General features: G+C 41.6%; 1 protein-coding gene across 2 annotated transcripts; it reads left to right on the top strand.

The window, feature by feature from the left end:
- Positions 1 to 11477: 11477 nt before the first annotated feature.
- Positions 11478 to 17295, top strand: LOC121307132 (keratin, type II cytoskeletal 8-like). Of its 2 annotated transcripts, none has more exons than XM_041239261.1 (9): positions 11478 to 12131; positions 13584 to 13792; positions 14078 to 14138; positions 14290 to 14385; positions 14812 to 14976; positions 15218 to 15343; positions 15726 to 15946; positions 16346 to 16404; positions 16837 to 17295. In XM_041239261.1, exons 1-9 carry the CDS (start codon positions 11598 to 11600, stop codon positions 17076 to 17078), a joined length of 1713 nt encoding a protein of 570 aa, XP_041095195.1. In that variant the 5' UTR covers positions 11478 to 11597; the 3' UTR covers positions 17079 to 17295. The 2 variants fall into 2 exon arrangements, with proteins under 2 accessions (XP_041095195.1, XP_041095194.1); XM_041239260.1 differs by having other exon boundaries at positions 16816 to 17295.
- The last annotated feature ends 2110 nt before the right edge of the window (positions 17296 to 19405 follow it).

Here is a 19405-nt window from a genome sequence, read left to right as displayed (position 1 = left end):
TAATATGATTTCAAACACTGGGAACATAAAACAAAGACTAGATTCTGTGCTTTTAAATTAGTGTCCCCCCCCCAGTAGGGGAGAATGGTCTGCTAACAAGAGACAAGCCTTGATGGGCTGAATGGCTTTTTTCTCATTCTCAAACTTATTTCTTATATCTACTAAAGAATGCAATTTAAGAAAATCACTGATTTGCGATTATTGTGCTTTTTATTTATATCATTAATTCAGTGAAGTTATGAGGTAATGGAGGCTGTGCTTGCTTGACCCTGTATGTGCTCCCAGAGGAACACTTTTATCCAAGCATTGTGCTTTTGCACGGGGGGCTCCTTGCAACTCTTCCTGCTATAGTTTTGTTGCTGTGGGCGTTTTGTAATGAACATGTTGCAGGGTGTGGTTGTAGCTTGTTACATATGCAGCCAGTCTTTTATAAAAGTTTGCCATGGTATTTCTGCATGGTATTTGCGCAGTTTTACATTGCTTTGCCCAGAGCCTTGCTATGCACTTATCATAGTTTACCCTGGTTTGCCACATCTATTAACATGCCATTCTTTTAATGCTTTCCTCTGCTTTACCATGCTTTCACTGTGCTTTTATTACACGTTTATAAGATATGTTCAGGAATTGTAACTTCTAACTCTGGAGTTAAAGTAGGTAACGCTCCAGGATTTTTTTGACTGTGCATCTAGCCCTGACAAGCCAAGACCAGAACCAGGTTGAAAAAAGCTATGGCTGCCAGATTAGCTTGGCCCTCGCCAGGGGGCTAGGAAGGGAAGGAGGGAGGGAACCTAACAAGCAATCACACATCTCTGAAGTTCTGGAAGACAGACAAGGATGAGGCAAGCATGAGAGAAGAGAGAGATTTACCAAGTTGAAAAACCAGCTCGTCACCAGGGGAGAGAACACTGTCCCATTCTTTCACACGACAACCGAGAGCAAGATTTGAACATATTTGAAATGGCATGTTTGAAGTACTGTGATACGGTCAATTATAGAAAAATGCATTGTAAAAGCATTGCAAAGTTCACCGTTGTCAATTAGAACCTATTCCAGGTGTAAAAAAAAAAGAGAATTGATTGATGGAAGCCAAATATGTTTATTAGTGGTAAAGCATTGTAGAAACAAGGTACAGTGTAGGGGAGAGCGGTAAAGCTCTGGGACACATGGTAAATAAAGTAAAACCCTTTGTAAAGCCAAGGGAAGCATGAATGCTTGACAAAGCAAATAAAGGCAATTATTAACAAGCAATTTAAGGAAGAGCGATGTTCCTGTCATTGAGATTCTTTACCAGGACCTAACACTGAATAAGGCTGAAAGATGTGTCTGCTTGACTGAGTCACTTATAAAGCTTGACCTCACTGCCCTCAATACTTTATCTTGTATCTTGTTTACAGCCCTCAATATTTTGTCTCGTGGCTGATTGTTTTAAAAGGTGTAAGCAGTTTATTTTGTCTGGATGTAGAGACACAGCACAGTAAACACATTCAGTGCAACAAATAATTGGCACAGTCCTGCTGCAACTGTAGTTTTAAATGCTTGTTAACCCCCCCCCCCCCCCCCCCCCCCACTCTCCCAATAGCTTGTGTACCTAAACAGTATCCCAGAAATCTGTGTTTCTGCCTCTGAACAGTTCATTGACAAATGCAAATTCCCAGTACTGGCAGAATCACCTATTTGACAAATCTTTTTGCAGCATTACCATTCCCATGCAGATTTGAGCTCCTTTGCCCTTCAGACATTGTTAACTCCCTCCAAACCACCCCACCCCTTTATGCAATTGATGTGGTGGGCATTGCAAAGCGACATCTCGTTAATTCAATGAAGTTATGAGGTAATGGAGGCTGTGCTTGCTTGACCCTGTATGTGCTCCCAGAGGAACACTTTTATTCAAGCATTGTGCTTTTGAACAGGGGGCTCCTTGCTACTCTTCCTGTTAGCTGCCCAGTTTTGTTGCTATGGACGTTTTGTAATGAACTTGTTGCAGGGTGTGGTTGTAGCTCCTTGTTTAGACTTACATATCCCCGGGACACCTTCCACACTGGAGCCCAGCACTTTCTCTAACCACTGAGCTCCTTAAACCCACTGCTTTCCACACTGCAGCCCAGCACTTTATTTCTCTAACCAAGGAGCTACTACAAGCCCACATTTTAAAAGCACAAGGCTTCGTTTTGCAGTCCAGCATGTTTTCCAGCTGTTGATCGATCTATTCAAACAAACGCCCTGTTGGAAACACTTCATAAAAATGGCACAATCGGAAAAGCTTTCAGAAAGTGAGTCATCCTTTTCTTTTTTCTTTTTTGCAATCAAAGGATATATTCTTTGGCCCCATGAGGCTAAAAGTTGTGTTGTGTGTACCTGCATAGAATAAAGAAGCCTGCCCCAAAGCAGGATAGGTTAGAGTATGCACAATACAATGGGCTTCTAACAATATAGTGTTCCAACTAATAGACTGAGGGCTCGGTAGAATAAAGCCTATAAAGGTCTATTGGCTTTCATTTCCATGAATAAATTATAGACGACTGGCATGTTTACCAAATTGAGCGTGTGTGTGTGTGTGTGTGTGTGTGTGTGTGTGTGTGTGTGTGTGTGTGTGTGTGTGTGTGTGTGTGTGTGTGTGTGTGTGTGTGTGTGTGTGTGTGTGTGTGCTGTTTTTTGCAGGCAAGCAAGGTTGTTAAAATGAAGATAGGATAACTTCAGGTGGTCAAGATCAAAGTGCTATAGTGAGGAGCCCTTTGCTCGCTGGCGGCCTGGGTTCGAATCTGGCTTAGGCGAAATCAGCATTTGTCAACAGGTATTAAATAAATCCATTCATTAAGAAAACAAGAATAGCTGACCTTCCACTGCCTTTACAATGGCGTGCCAATCAATGGCAATCAACTTCCACATCTGGGGCGCTGTCATTGATAGTGACATGCTGCTACACTGAGGCAGCAAACTGACAGTGAAAATATGTTGCAAAAAATGCAACTGACTCGTCCCGTAAATTTCATCTTTCCTTCAACCTACCACTGTGGAATCTGGGATATGTATTACTTTGTCTTTGTTACATTTTGCTCAGGACTACAATCCCACAAGTCGCTGCAGAGATGAGGCATTTCTAAAGAAAGTGAAATTTACAAAAAAAAATTATTTAATATCAAAAGTATAAAAGAAATGTAAGGCAAATGCTTAAAAACAGAAATGAGTTTTAGCTAGTTTTTCCATGTATATAACGAGCATGTAAAGACCACGCAGCGGAGACCTGCACCAGAGTTTACAGATCTTGGTATATAAATAGCCCTTAAGATGGCATCCTGCATAAAGAAAGCCCTTTTGTGTCAAGCTAATGGTGTCCTGTGCTAAGAAAGCTAAGCGAGCAACAACACTTAATTGCTGTTTCTGTATATGTCCATCCGTATGCACAGTGTCCTTCTTGCCTCCTTTTAGCCATTAAAGGTGTCCGAGAACAGAGAACATAGTTTCTAAGATCACTCACTCTGCCCCGCCCCCCCTCCCTCTTTCCTCAAGGCAGGTGCAGACACACCTATGTTCCCATAGCAACCTCGGAACCACTGTTTACATTACCCCTTGAGACAAACATCCAGGTATTTCAGCTATTTAACAGCAATAAAAATAAACTGCTCTATAACAGGAGAAACGTACACCCCGGCTCATCTCGTAAATTTTTATTTGAGACTTTGACAGGAGAAGGTTGAGATAAATAAGCAGAGAAAGTACAATCTTACAAGCGCACAAGAGCTGCCTGAATGCGAAAAAGTATGCATAGTGAATTATTATAGTTTACATACCTTTTTAATTTAGCTCCGTGTTTAACCCCTAAGTGTAAAGACCACAAACTGTAGAATTTACTTGAAGCCCAATGGGGTTTGTGTATCTGTCTTCTTGAGATTTCTGGTATACTGGATACAAAATGAAGGGGCAAGAATTCAATATGTTATCATCAATGCATTGCAAACTCAATGGCACCTAGCAAACTTTCCAATATGAGGGCAAATCAATCTGACCCGGAAGATATCAATCCGAGAACCCACGGTGCATGTTATTCTGAACTCCTAAACTGTGCGATCAGTAAAGAGAGAGGCAGACAGATCTTGATCTGGAGCTGCTCGTTCTTTCATCTCAAAGCACTGAGATCATTGAGCAGAGATGGGCAAGCTAGCACATATGTACATGCTCACATGCACAGACACTTTCTCGTCTGGTGAATTGTATTAACTTTGTTACGGGTACAGTCTCATGATCAAGACACAGACTCACACAGGAGCTCATGAAAGAGCCATTTCTGGAGCCATCTATAGAAGCCATTTCTGCTTGTGTTGAGGTTTTGTTCATGAGGGAGGGAGGACTTGGGTTTCCCAGCTCTGGGATATCAGCTCCAGCTGGGGTGCGGGGTAGGTCTGGGTTAGAGTTGCACATGGTTAGGGACTGTCCCTATCTGAGTCTGTGGCAGAAGCGATCCTATACCGCATGAAGTGGTTCTCCAGAGCAGGGTGCTTGTTCACGTCATCTTCGTACCTCCGAGAGACATCATCAGTCACTTCAATCAATTCAATCCTAAAAAGTGTTCTATTTTTTTTCAGATTGCCTGGACATTCTTATCACCTGGATCGCTTGATCAGTTTTGCCTCCGACATCTTGTCAATTTCATAATGGATTCACATCAATGGGTTTTTGTTAGTTTTGTATGTTAATTAAAATGTTTGAATTATTGCCAGCACTTCAGAGCTGCTGTGATCAGCTTCAAATCAATTTATACCCTCACGGGTAGGTAGACCTGTCACAGACATGACATTGATTTACAAATAAAAACACAGAATGTGCTTCCAGCTATATGAGAGCAAAGCCCCATCTATGGTTAACAAAAATCCACGGGACAGTTTGAGACTTTTCTCACCCAACTTCAAATTGCACGGCAGAATGACTTTAAACCAAACCAAAGTCATTCAAACTATAGGAATGTACCCCCAATATCAACGCTGGTGCAAACTTGTTTTTAACCAATTTTCATACTTGCTTTTCACTTTTAGACCGGTAGCGCCCTGCTTTAGTCTGAATCTAAACCATTGCAAAACAGGTTGTACGCTATTTGAAATGGGTTTTAGCCAACCAGTCATTCCTATAAACTGGTTCTTGTAGAATCTCACTGCAAATCTAACCCCTACTCATTCTAATCTGACACATACCCTAATTCTCTTTGGTTATTAGTTATTTTACTTGAGAAGCAACAATGTTGAGACTGTAGAGGAAGGCACAAAAGCTATGCATCAGACATAGGGGCATGATAATGAAGATAATGCACCCATCCACCATGCCAGAACTGGGCATGACTGGTTTGAGGGACATGACAGAGAATCGGAGTATTTTCACTGCCAACGCAATCCCAATGCAGCATAACTGCATGCTTTTTTTTTTTTTTTTTTTTTTTTTTTTTTACCTTTCATGAAAAAAAGTGCAAATGACAATTTGGAGTAAAGAGTGTTGAGAATCTATTCCTAGGTATTTTCCACACACACATGCACGAGACAAATAATTTTAAATTGAGGAAAGATTGAGATCAGCATTACCTTAGGAATGCAACACTGTGGTTTAGAACTTCAAGGATAACAGACACACATGCTTTGTGTAAAACCAAAAACAGACCACCAAGCTCTCCCGAGCAAAACTTGGCTGATGAGGAGGGGTGATTTAAGACAAACAATTCTTGCTGCTGGGGCAAGTTTCCACGACAACAAATTAAACAGGCAATTCAGCTTCCAGGAGAATTCTTGCACAGATGCTTTGTGTGAACTAGTGCTATTTGTTTTAGCAGGGCAAAAACCTACTCCTTCTAATCTGTGCCTCAGGCTAATCTCAGTACAGGAGACAGGCAGCTCAGTTGGGTTGCAGTTTATTTGCACTATGATAGTACAGTGTCTGACCGTGCACATGGACTGCAACGTGGAGGGCAGTGGGTTCCAGAAAGTGCTGGGCTGCAGTGTGGAAAGCAGTGGGTTTTAGTAGCTCTAGAAAGCGCTGGGCTGCAGTGTGAAAAGCAGTGGGTTTGAGTAGCTCTAGAAAGCGCTGGGCTGAAGTGTGGATAGCAGTGGGTTTGAGTAGTTCCAGAAAGCGCTGGGCTGCAGTGTGGAAAGCAGTGGGTTTGAGTAGCTCTAGAAAGCGCTGGGCTGCAGTGTGGAGTGGGTGGAGCTCTAGCAGTGGGTTGTGGAAAGAGTAGCTCTAGAAAGTGTGGAAAGCAGCTCTAGGGCTGCTGCAGTGTGGAAAGCAGTGGGTTTGAGCAGTGGGCTGGGCTTGAGTGTGGAAAGCAGTGGGTTTGAGTAGCTCTAGAAAGCGCTGGGCTGCAGTGTGGAAAGCAGTGGGTTTGAGTAGCTCTAGAAAGCGCTGGGCTGCAGTGTGGAAAGCAGTGGGTTTGAGTAGCTCTAGAAAGCGCTGGGCTGCAGTGTGGAAAGCAGTGGGTTTGAGTAGCTCTAGAAAGCGCTGGGCTGCAGTGTGGAAAGCAGTGGGTTTGAGTAGCTCTAGAAAGCGCTGGGAAATGCCAAAGCTCATAATGAGAAGAAATAACACCCCGACTAGGGAGTGCTGTGGTGTGGATACAAAAATGAATAACAAACAGAAGTATAAAAGAGACTGAAGTAAATATTCAGGGTGGGGTCTGGTGACAACAATGAACGCTTTGTAGTGTAGTTCAAGCAGTAATTATCAAGGATGGTAGGGCACAGAGAAATTGATTTGCTTGGGATTAACCTTTTTTCCCAGCTGCAGAGCATCTCATAATCCAAATGGATCCCAATTTCAGCTAAATCTTTATATGATATTTACAATCAAAATTCAAAAGATACTTTCAAATATATGGAAATATTTTCCTAATATATTTTTTATATATGATTATACATAATTTTATATCGAAAATGATAGATAAAAGGATATAAAAATATATATATATATATATGATAGGGATTATATACAAAAAATCTTATACTAATATATATATTATATATATATAAATATATATCTATATTATAACTATTATACATATAATACACACACACACACACACACACACACACACACACACAAAATATATATATATATATATATATATATATATATATATATATATATATATATATATATATATATATATATATATATATATATATATATAATATCGGGGATCAACCGTCCAATGACATTATATCGGTAAATCCTTCTAGGTTACTGTAATATAGCCAGTTAGGAGTACTTTGTTTCTTTTAATTTGCATGGTAACAAAAGGAAAACTTGTTAACATGCCAGACCGTCAAGTGTGGATAAGCTGGTTTCCGTCTATTTGGCACCACTGTGATTGTGGAAAGACAAAACCTCACGCAAGTTTTAGACCTTCGTGTCAGCCTCCAAACTCATAGATTTTGTAATATTATATGGAGTGCATCAAAAAAACAGGAGGGTGTTGAGTATCAGAATCTTAATAAACCCTACACTCCCCGCCAGCTCTCCAAGAGACTTTAACAAAGGGGTGTGCCAGCAGAGGGGGACGCGTAAAGAGGTGACAGTGCTTAGTCTTTCAGTTTACCGTACCATGTGTGGACTGTGCTTACCATATGGCCCTTGCCTCCTGCGTGCTATAAACTGCTACTCTTTCACCTACAGTACAGTATACCACAGTCAGCTGGTTTTAAAGGGCAGGCAAAACCAGTGTTTGTTTACCCTCAACACCTGGATTTGAAATGTCTGTTCTGCTTAAACTGCAGTTTCACTGTAACCCTCTCAAACACTTACTATATATATAATATATATATATATATATATATATATATATATATATATATATATATATATATATATATATATATATATATATACATGTATATACAGTTGCAGACAAAAAAAAAGACAACAAAAAAGAAAAACACACAAAGTAATTGTTCTTATTGAAAGATATACATTTGAGATTCAGCTTTGTAATAAAGCAACACATTACATTGCACACATAAAATGAAAAATAACATTTCTTACTTTGACAAAAGTATTTGGGCACCCCTGCATTAGTATTTTGTGTGCCCACCCTTTGCTTTCTTTACAGCTTGAGGTGGGGTTTTTTTGTATTTTGAAACCAGTTCCTGGTATCTTTCCGGAGATATTTTTGCCCATTCTTCAACACAGACAGCTTTGAGTTCTGCAATCGACTTTGGTTTCCTCTTTGCAAGAGTAGCCTTCAAGTCAATCCACAGCATCTCAATGGGATTCAAGTCTGGGGACTGAGATGATTATGTATTTATTTATCCTATAATTATCATCAGGTGTTGGTTTTCACTCATGACAATAATTAGCAATTAATGGGTTTCGTATGAAATATGCTGAGTGCCCAAATACTTTTTTCAAAATATGAAATTCATTTTTACGTGTTATTTTTCATTTTATGCATGTTATGTAATAGTTTGTTGTTTTATTGCAAAGCTGAATCTCTAATTTATATCTTTCTAGAACAATTATGAATCTGTGGCCATTCTTTCAATGATCTTCAGGACTAAAAACAAAACATGTTACAAAATAACACATTTGTTATCTCAGATGTTGCTCCTATGCAACCCTATGAAACTCTGTTGAAAATTCACATGAATTTTGGCCATTATTTAAAAAAGTGTTACTCCCTTTGTTATGCTTTTAGTGACTTTTATGAGGACGTCTATCATGATTTCCAGTTCCTGCTGCGCTCTATTTCTGGGGTAGAACCCCCAACCCAGGGGAGGTGCCATAGTGTCCCCAGGCCCCTTCTGGTTTTTGGCATTCTTACAAAGCTGAATACTTCAGGCTGGGGTGTGGAGGTGTTCATTATTCATGTACCATGTCACCCAGTCTGTCAGCCCTCTGGCGTGCAAGGCTTTTCTTTACTCAATGTTCCTTTCTGAATTTTGACAGTGAAAAGAGCTACCCTTTCAAAACCTTGTGGAGGCTGAAAACAGCACCTTTAACCTGTACTGGAACAAGAATAGAAAACAGAAGCATTCAATAGTTCATCTGCAGCTGTCAGCAGTCATACAATGTCTGCATAGGCATTGGGGGCCATCACAAACCGACTAACAGCAGTTTTAATTAAACTCCCTCATTTTTAACCCGACGAAGACAGCGCAAAGTTTGAAAGCCACTCTTGTGATCACACAAAGGCCAGCTCTAAACACTATAATCCCTAACTCCCTTTCTTTTCTCTTTGGTTTTGTTTACTTTCTCTCCCCTGTTCTTCAGATTGGAGTTGTTATGCTGTCACCTGTATGCAGTGCTTTACTATTTGCTTTCTGCTTTCTCCATTGCCATGTGAACAGGCCCTTGTTAAGCTACAGTTACCATAAAGAACAGTGCGTTGTATTTTTTCCCTTGGCTGCGGGAGTGCATTGCTTCAATAACATTCTTACCCCCCGATCTCATACAGACGTGACACCGAAAGCATGCACTCTTTCTTGTCTCTGTTACGAACACCTGTGATGACAGACCACTGCATTCTTGAACGTTTCAGTACCTAGTGTCTGTTTAACCTAGCAAAAGGGATCAGGTTCTCATTGTGCATGAAGAACTGAACACGGGGACCGTCCGAGGAGGACCTAAGGGTTACATTCACACAAACGCATGCTTTTTTTGTGCTTTGAAAGGATTAGATTGGAAGCACTGGAGATCAATGTCCCCACCGTTTAGCCACAAAGCAGGGTCAGTCCAGCATCTCCTTTCCTAGGGGGTGAGGGAGGGAGTAGTTCAGTCCCCATGTCTCAATCCTGCCTCGTACTAGAGGGAGCACCCTTTCTCTTAGTCGGTGAGGGAGAATTTGGACAGTACAGTTGTTTTTTAGTTGCTTTAACATTAAACAAAGCATTCATATTTAATCACTATGAGATCTGGCCGTGAGCTCATTCCACCCTTTATAGTTGGAGATCTTCCATGTGAAAAAAAAGGGTGTTGCTTGCTTTTTTTTGTTGTTTTTTTTTTCAATAGATTGCTGGGGTTTTTTGGTGGTTTGTTTTATTGCCTTGCTATGACTAAGGTGTGAGTTGTCCATGAAAATTGTTGAAGAACATTACTGTGAAAGTAATATAATAACAATATAACCCTGTAGCGAGAGTATGGAGAGGACTGCACTCTGTCCCTCAACCTGCTCTCCTGCATGTACATGCCCATGCTTTCCTACAGTACAGTAATTATCGGTACCTAGCCTGTGCACCTCCTGTAGCAGCAGTACCTGTTAAGACTGGTCTAAAAGGCAATACAACAAGCATGATCCCACATGCAACATTCTAATCCTAGTTTGTTTAACTGCTTGTAGAGGGATCAATGGATGGTCTTATACTCATTGAATAACTGTCGCATTTCAGGAAATGTGAAAATTAGAAAATGCAAAATTAACCATGCAACTGTCCTGTTGAATACAAGTGTTCAAGCTCCAGTTCCAGTGCAACCACCTTTCCCTGCCATTCACTCCTGCACTTGATCTTCACTTCTGAACTAAACCAGCTTTGAAATCCAGGACTCCAGAGGTTAAATGTTTGCACCACTACTGTAGCACTTAAACCAGATCCTTCAAAGAAAAAACTAAATCTAACATCCATCTACTATGTCCAGTAGTAAAATTATGTCCCAGTATGCTGCTAATTTCTAGGTTCTATGTGAAAGACCATGCTATACAACACAACAGGTAAACCCTGCAGTGTAGAAACGCAAAGCCCACTTTTCAAAGGCAGTGTGGTCTGGAGGAACACATTCTTCGTCTTGAAAACAGCTTGTCGCTCTTTGAGCCAAATAGGCCATTCTCACTTCAACTGCAGCAGTTGGAGGTTATAAACGTTATCTTCAATTCCTTTAGAACTCAGCACCTGGTGGAATAAAGGGAAAGGTGAGAAGGGGGAGGGAGTGCATTAGACACAATGAGAGGGCACACCCAACAGTGAGTGGAGGAATTAAAGCCTTCCTTTTACATATCGTAATTAATATTAGTTCACATACTGTCGTTTTTTATCTAATAAGCTCCTTTTGTAAAAAAAAAACAAAAAAACTAAAAATATCTTGAGCATGTATACAAATTAAGAATCAAATATTGCTAAGTTTTTTTTTTTAACATAAATGCTATCGAATGCAGGTGAAAACCACTGGCTGGGCTGTATAAAATGTTTGCTTCTCAGTGTACGCCTGCATTTTGCAGTTGCTGTGTATTGCTTGTAAACCCACTTCAATCGGGAACCTGTCCTAAGTACAGAATGGATCGACTCACTTACTAAAAGTGTCCTGCAAAAAACTACTACTGTTACTACCACTTAATCTGCTCTCTCCCTCCCCCCGCTAGCTCTCTTGCCTGGGTGTGCCCAGGTATATCCGTTTACAGTAATTGCACTCTGCTGATACCTGTCAGACAGGGTGGGTGGGACCACAGCTGGGCGAGGGGCATACTCCCACATACCCTGTAGTTCAGGAAGGCTTTAAAAAGCCAAGCCTCATCTTCTGCTTCTTCAGAGAGATTCGTTCTCCTTCTTCATCCGCTCACTGACTCTCACTGTCTCACTGTTTCTCTCTTCATGCCAGCTCGCACTAGTTTGACAAAATAAAATAAAACACTAGAACCAAACATGACTTCCAGCTTTCGTATGACCACGACCAAGAGCAGCTCTGGAGGCTCCGGGAGCATCAAAGGATCAGGAGTGAGCTTTAGAAGCAGCAGCGGTGGCGGTGGCTTTGGAAGCCGTTCCTTGATCATACCAAGCCGGTCCAGGATGAGCGTTGTGTCCTCAGGCTTCGGCAGTGGTGGTCGTGCTGGTGGTGGCAGTTTCGGCGGTGGCTATGGCGGTGGAGCCAGCTTCAGCTCCATGTCAAGCTACGGTGGCATGGGCGGTGGTGGTGGCGGCTTTGGCATGGGCGGTGGTGGTGGTGGTGGCGGCTTTGGCATGGGCGGTGGTGGTGGCGGCTTTGGCATGGGGGGTGGCGGAGGTTTTGGTGGCGGTTTCGGTGGCGGCATGGGCGCCCCCATCACCGCAGTCACCGTCAACCAAAGTCTGCTGGCCCCCCTCAACTTGGAGATCGACCCCAACATCCAGGTGATCCGCTCCCAGGAGAAGGAGCAGATCAAGGGCCTCAACAACCGCTTCGCCTCCTTCATCGACAAGGTGAGTGCGGGTCCCTGTTTTGTGATGTGCTGTGGAGCTGGTGCCAGGGGTGGGGAGTAATCAATTACAACTGTAAAGAGGGTGCAACTGTTAGTCAAGCAGACTATGTTGAATTGTATACAAAGGTTTATCTATTTAAGTTTGAGTTTTTTAAAGAAAGGAGGAGTGGGGGCAGAAAAGTGCTGGTCCCAGGAGATGTTTTAAGAGACCGTATTTAGGGTGCAGATGTAAAGGGAAAAACAGAAAACAAGATTCTGATCAGGGCTGTGTAATTTAAGTGTAACTAGATTCTGTATGACTATGTAGACTCGAACAAGCTAGGTGTGGTTGAAAAGTTTGACAAGCTTCTAAAATGTAAATTTTATCATGCAAGCCCTTTTAAAAATCGACTGCAGTAAATTAAATACATATCATACAGTAAAAAAAAAAAAAAAACATATTCACAGGACAAGCATGCAAAATCATATAAAATGACTTTGGTACAATTGTAACCAGGTACAGCTGTTCAAATGCATAGCAGCTGTAAATGTTCATTTGCTTGAGTCAAATTAAAAGGTGCATTCGATTTTATATTCCTGCTGATGTTAGACTACATTAAAAGGGAAGGCTTCACTAGATTCTTTATCAGCTTTTTATTGCACAGAAAACTGATCTTTCATCAGCTAATCAGCTAATACCTTTATCACTGTTTGTTCTAGAGACTGCTCACAATTATTCCTGACTATGTGATTTAAAAGGTTTTCTTGAAAATAAAAACACTGAGCTCACAGCACTAAAATTTTAATCTGCGGTGTTGCACGACAAACGGATCACATTTGTTACTGTCCAAAGTGTGAAAAAACAGGATTCTTACAACAATCATGCATAAAAGACTTGCTGGAGCAAGTAAACGTTAACATTCATTCAACGCAGTGGCCAATTTCAGCCCAGAGCCCCACCTAAAGATAATTCTGCTCAACGTACAGCCAAGTTTTAAAAAAACTTACCTGGTTCATGATGCCTGGGGCAAACCTCACTGTGACAACGCCCTTCAGTAAAGACAGAGTCAGCTATCCGAAACAGATGTTCTGTTTATTAAAATGTTTAATTGTTGCATAATTTAAAAGAAAACATATAGCTGGCAATATATGACCGTAATATGCATTACAATTATAATGAAGTATTGCATCTTATAATTTTTTTGTATTCAGGTTACAGTTTAATTCCCTCAGCAAACTGCAATGGGAAGAGGGCGTGGCAAGGCAAAGTTTGGATGCCAAAACAGGCGTTGCACTGTATTTCAAGCTATAATGCTAACATGGTTTATAATATAAAAAATACAAAAAAACCTGAAAAATGTCAAAGTAAAAGAGAATTTGCACCTGCATTCAACTCTAATATCTCCATCTCTCCCCCCTTCCTCGTGTCCAGGTGCGTTTCTGACCTGATTTGCTTGCCCTTCTCTGTTTCTAGGTCCGTTTTCTGGAGCAGCAGAACAAGATGCTGGAAACCAAGTGGAACCTAATGCAGGGGCAGACCACCACCAAGTCCAACATCAACGCCATGTTCGAGGCGTACATCGCCAACCTGCGCCGGCAGCTGGACTCCCTGGGCAATGACAAGATGAAGCTGGAGAGTGATCTGTCTAATATGCAGAACATGGTGGAGGACTTCAAAAACAAGTGAGTCCAAGAAACCATACTCACTGTCCGCCCCACCTTGTTTATCAGTCATCAGTCATCTTAAATAAACTTGCATGCAGAACTGACAGCTTCAACTTGTGATATACCTCACTCACAACACTTTGAGAATCACTTCTTTAGGGTAATGCTTTGCTTTACCCTCAATCATAAGTGAGGCCAAGAGTCAATAAAGGCAAACAAAGTACCCTTATCCAGTTTCCAAGACTAGTAAGCTTGACACTACCAGATTTTTGGACTGAACTAAACAAACATCTTCATCTACAGATACGAGGATGAAATCAACAAGCGCGCCAGTGTGGAGAACGAATTTGTCCTGCTGAAGAAGGTAAAAAACTCAGCTCAGTGGGGTTTTACCCTGAACACACACTGAAAACACCCCACAGAATGATTCTCACTGTCCCATAGAACTATATGTTTGATTGCATTGAATGCAGTCGTGGTACTAAGTCTTCTCTTGTATCCCTCTCTGTTTGTAGGATGTTGATAGCGCTTACATGAACAAGGTTGAGCTGGAAGCCAAGGTCGATGCACTCCAGGATGAGATTAACTTCCTCAGGGCCATCTACGAAGAGGTAAACCCAACTTGGAGCCATCATAATCATAGCCTACTGTCCTGGAGAACTCTAGCCAGTAGACCCATGAGCAGACCACTACGAGCAATGGCAAAACAAATACAAATACAATGCAAGCCCGTAGCCCAATGGCATCACCAGAAGTGTGTGCTTTGTTCACAATGATACCACTGGTACTGTGTCACTGTGGTGCCATTCTACCAATGCCTCATACCATCATATCGTTCTCTTTCAATCGTACAGAACCATTGCAATGCCATAGCAGTGTCACAACAGCATTGCTAATGAAGAAGCTTAAAACTACAAGTTGCTGAACATCGTTGATACTTTGATGACGATTCCCAAGCAATCAATCCTCACAGTTTGAAAACAAAGAGGCAGTTTTCCTAACATCTCGTATTGTGTGCTGTTTTTGTTTCTTTGCAGGAGCTTCGCGAGATGCAGTCCCAGATCAAGGATACCTCGGTGGTGTTGGAGATGGACAACAGCCGTAACCTGGACATGGACTCAATTGTGGCCGAAGTGCGCGCTCAGTATGAGGAAATCGCTGCCAGGAGCCGTGCCGAGGCTGAGAGCTGGTATAAGCAGAAGGTGAGCATATATATAGTTGTCTATATAAACACATATAAGGGAATTAAACATAGTTTTCAGCAAAGGACTCTAGAACTAGTCTGTATTTCTCTTAGCACAGGATATGTACAGGATTCAATAAGATCAGCCTTGCCCTAGGTGAGAGCATGCATCACAGTTTGTTGTGTTTGGCTAATAACGTTGAAAGTATTCAATATTATATATATATCCCTTGAATCCTGTTCTTTTCTCTGTCCTGCAGTACGAGGAGATGTCCACCTCCGCCGGACAGTACGGTGATGACCTGCGCAACACCAAATCTGAGATCGCAGAACTGAACCGCATGATCAGCAGACTGACCTCTGAGATTGAATCTGTTAAGGGCCAGGTGAGAGTCAGGGACAAGGACCCACCCAATGGGGTCTGCTGCAGCCAAGCAGGAATGCTCTTTCTGGGAGGACAGATGCAGTTCCCTCAAACTCTTCAATCTGTCCTTATATTTATTTATTGATAGTACGGCTATATTCGTTGCGGCTCCGTTCTTTTTTGATTGAATCTCATCCAGTCTTAAGACATATAAATAACTGCCATGGTACTGTAACATTTTAAAAAAGATTTTAAGATAACTTGAGTCTTGTCTGAGATTATTTATGTGTTTATTAGAAAATGTTTTTTGGATTGGTCCACATCCGTTCACATTGCATCACAGCTGCAGTGTACTTCCCGTGAGGGTTTCTCGTCCAGTACTAACGGCCCCTTCTGTTCGACAGCGCGGGAACTTGGAGGCTCAGATCGCTGAGGCAGAGGAGCGCGGGGAGCTGGCAGTGAAAGACGCCAAGCTCCGTATTGGAGATCTGGAGGCCGCTCTCCAGAAAGCCAAGCAGGACATGGCCCGCCAGGTCCGGGAGTACCAGGAGCTGATGAACGTCAAGCTGGCCCTGGATATTGAGATCGCCACCTACAGGAAACTCCTGGAAGGAGAGGAGAGCAGGTAAGGAAATGTGCAAACCTTATCTCAACAAGCACAGTGTTGGTGTGTGGGGGTCCGGTGACCCCACAGTAAAATTAAGTGAAATGTAACGTCACAAATAATTACCTGTTGGGAATTTATTAACCATTTATTAGTCCTCTAGACTTGTACATATATATCCCCTTTGATTTTTTTAATTACATTTTTAGAAATTTTTAAATAGTTTGTGTGAACTCTATAGTGTTCGAGAGATTGCCCTGCCAAAACTTTGAAATAGACATTACGCATTAAAATAGAAACATAGACAGGAAGCTTAACATGGTACAATCACACAAGCAGTGAATGCAGGGGATTGTTGCTGTTTTGGAAGGCAATATTTGTATCTTTTATCTAAGCTTTGGATTTTCATTCTCTCCCCAGAATCAGCTCAGGCGGTGGAGCAGTCACAGTACACATGCAGCAGAGTGTATCTTCATCTGGTAACAAAATATTTCTTGAAAATAATAAATTAATAACTATATATCTTTTTAAAACTGTGATGGTAGAATAAGTAGTAATTCTAGTAAAAATCTTATAGTTAACATTTAGAAGTCTGGACATTGAGAAGGAGTGAAATGTTTTTTTAAGTTTGGACACATAGGTCATAGCGTTAATCTCCTATTATTTCATCTCCTATTTTTTGCATGGTGAAAAATGCCTATTAATAAGACAAAGCAAAAAACTCCTGCTCTCTAAATTACTCACCTGAACCAGTTTAAGCTCCTTCCAGGTTATTATGAGTTAATTATTTAGTGGTCTATAAAAGCTGGGGGACTCTGGATATGTGGGCACCCCCAGTTCTACAGTGTGTGGTCTGGTCTCCTGCTGACCCCTCTCTCTCTCTGACTCAGGAGGCGGATTCAGCATGGGAGGAGGCGGCGGTGGCGGTGGATACGGCATGGGAGGAGGAATGGGAGGAGGAATGGGAGGAGGCGGCAGTGGATTTGGAATTGGAGGAGGAATGGGAGGAGGAATGGGAGGAGGAATGGGAGGAGGAATTGGAGGAGGCTCCATGAGTGGTGGAGGATACGGAGGTTTTAGTGGTGGCAGCAGCGGTGGTAGCAGCAAAGTGTCCTATTCACAATCCTCCGTGACCAAGACCAAACGCTACTAAACCCGTCGACCCACGCTTCGAGAAGGGGTTTCAGCCTCTCCAGTTCACACCTTTCTCCCTGACAGAGCGCCAATCTGTCCGAACAGTCTAGTGCCCTTTCAGAACCCTCTCCCTGATCGCCCCATTCCTATCTATCTATCCTCTCAAAGATCTTTCTACAGGTCCTGTTCTTGATCAGTTGGTGCCTCTGTCAATTATCTTTTTTTTTTTTTTTTTTTTTGAAAAAGCAAAACTCAAACACCCAAAGAAATATGTTGCAAATGTTTGTTTGGGGGATGAGGGGTGGAGGTGGGTGGTTCTCCGTTTTTAATGTTCTGTATTGGCCTTCTCTTTGGTCACCAACCCCCCCCACCCAGTAATCCTTAAATTGCCTGTCTTATGCTTGTCTGCCAGTCAGTCTGTCCCCACCAATCAAGCAAGCAAGCATTCCTCCGGTCGAAAATGCAGTCAAGTGCATAAGCTGCAGGGTCTATTATGCTACAGTGATACCTCTCGGCTTGAGGGGAGCTAAATTAATATACTGTTATTTTAGCACATGCACCTTCTAGAGGCTCTTGTTTGAACTCTATGGTGCAATAATTTACTGGGTGTGAATCTAAGAGGGAAAAAGCACCAGGTTTGTCCCACTAGCCAGGGTACACATGCTTAATGTATTCTTTAAGCCTCAAGCACCAGAGATGCAGGAAGCTTGGGGAGCTTTAAGAGAATGAATTACAAAGCGGATTCATTCACACCAGCCCCCTTTCTAGGTAGTGGGTGTGGATACGGTTATAGTCCCAAAAGCAGAGTCTCTTAAAATGAGCATTAGCTGATGAGGTTTTGTCACCACCACTCCTACCTTCCAGGGAGCACTGAGTGTGAGCTCCACCTTATAAGCAACCTGACCGGAGTTCAGAATGAAACAGATCGACTGACTGACTGACTGACTCTCTGTGGACAGATCGTATGAGTGCATTTGGCTTTTGTAACAACATATCTGCAATAAATCTGAGTTTCTAAATTAATCTAGTTTGTGTCTTGCCTATTTTTTCATTCATTCATTTTCCTGTACTTGAAAAATAAACACTGCTCCTAGGATTTACAGGAACACGATAAAGTTACGGCCGCAAATTTATAAGAATATCAACAGTTTCTTAGGACTGCATTGCAATAACATCTGAATAATAAATGTTCTGTTATTATTTTTTTAAATGATTTTTCCAGTCCTGGTGTTATTTTTTTTTTAAAGTCATAATTAATCAAGTGAAGCAACACATATATAGCATAGGAGTTCATAGTAATTTGTAGCCATTATTTTGACTACATAATATATGCTAATTCTATCTGAATTCCAGCGGCATAACCATTATTCCTGTAGTGTTCCACTTGGATTTATTTGACATTTTAAAGTAGGTTTTCTTAAATAGAAAATCATACAAAAAATAGTTAGCATGTGGCCAGGGCCACTGGGGGAGGTACAGATCTTAGATAAGACCCTGAAGAGTTGCAGTATGACTGTGTATTGCATTGCACTTGGTACAAGGTAAGATAGTTACACAGTGTGTGACGTTGGCAAGTTAAAAGGGTTCGTTGTGCCTGTCTAGTGCAGTATTCAGGGTCTCCGTACACAAAAACAAGTGCACAGTTTGATTTCAGGAACAAAAAAATGGCACATAATAATAATAATAATAATAATAATAATAATAATAATAATAAGTATGACAAAAAGGACAGTGGTGGCTCCATAAGGAAATGGCGCCTCCAACCACTGATACAGAGCTTGCATGTCTTCTTGGTAGATTTAAATAGCACTCAAAGAACACAAGTAAGTTCCAAGAGGGAGGTCCAATGTGTCTTATAGCACTCACATTTTACTGAGGACCCCTACAGGTATGGAGGAAGTGTAGCACTTCACCTGGCTACAAACGTATTGCCATGTTCCCGTCCCAATTTTCTTTGGAGTTCATAGGACTCTGTAAGGTTACCATAAGACTCCACGTACACTAGGACAGTTTAGGACAGTTCAGACTTTTCAACTCACATCACAATGCATTCTGGTACGTTTTACCTGTCTCAGGGTACCGACATAGCACGACTACATTTACCAGAATGCATTGGGGTGTGAGCTGAAAAGCCTGAACTGTCCTTGTGTACATGGAGTCATACGGTAACCCTACCTTTGTGGCCATTGTTTAAAAGTGTTGAAAGTGATTTACAGACTCCTGTATTGACAACAAATAGGAATACAGCGAACACAGTTTCATGTTTCAGAGAAGAAATTCAATCTACCTTTTTGCATTTTAGGATTGAGACCTAAACAAAAAAACTATATGAACATAGTTTAGATC

Source organism: Polyodon spathula, chromosome 53 (assembly GCF_017654505.1).
Source record: "Polyodon spathula isolate WHYD16114869_AA chromosome 53, ASM1765450v1, whole genome shotgun sequence".
In the NCBI taxonomy this organism is placed as follows: domain Eukaryota; kingdom Metazoa; phylum Chordata; class Actinopteri; order Acipenseriformes; family Polyodontidae; genus Polyodon; species Polyodon spathula.
The sequence above is the reverse complement of the archived record's forward strand: the minus strand, read 5'-3'. Positions and strand labels throughout refer to the sequence as shown.

Coding starts and splice junctions, on each gene's coding strand:
- LOC121307132 (XM_041239260.1), top strand. CDS start 11,598: ATGACTTCCAGCTTTCGTATGACCACGACCAAGAGCAGCTCTGGAGGC. Junction 13,793..14,077: donor GTGGAGGACTTCAAAAACAA/GTGAGTCCAAGA, acceptor CTTCATCTACAG/ATACGAGGATGAAATCAACA. Junction 14,139..14,289: donor AATTTGTCCTGCTGAAGAAG/GTAAAAAACTCA, acceptor CTCTGTTTGTAG/GATGTTGATAGCGCTTACAT.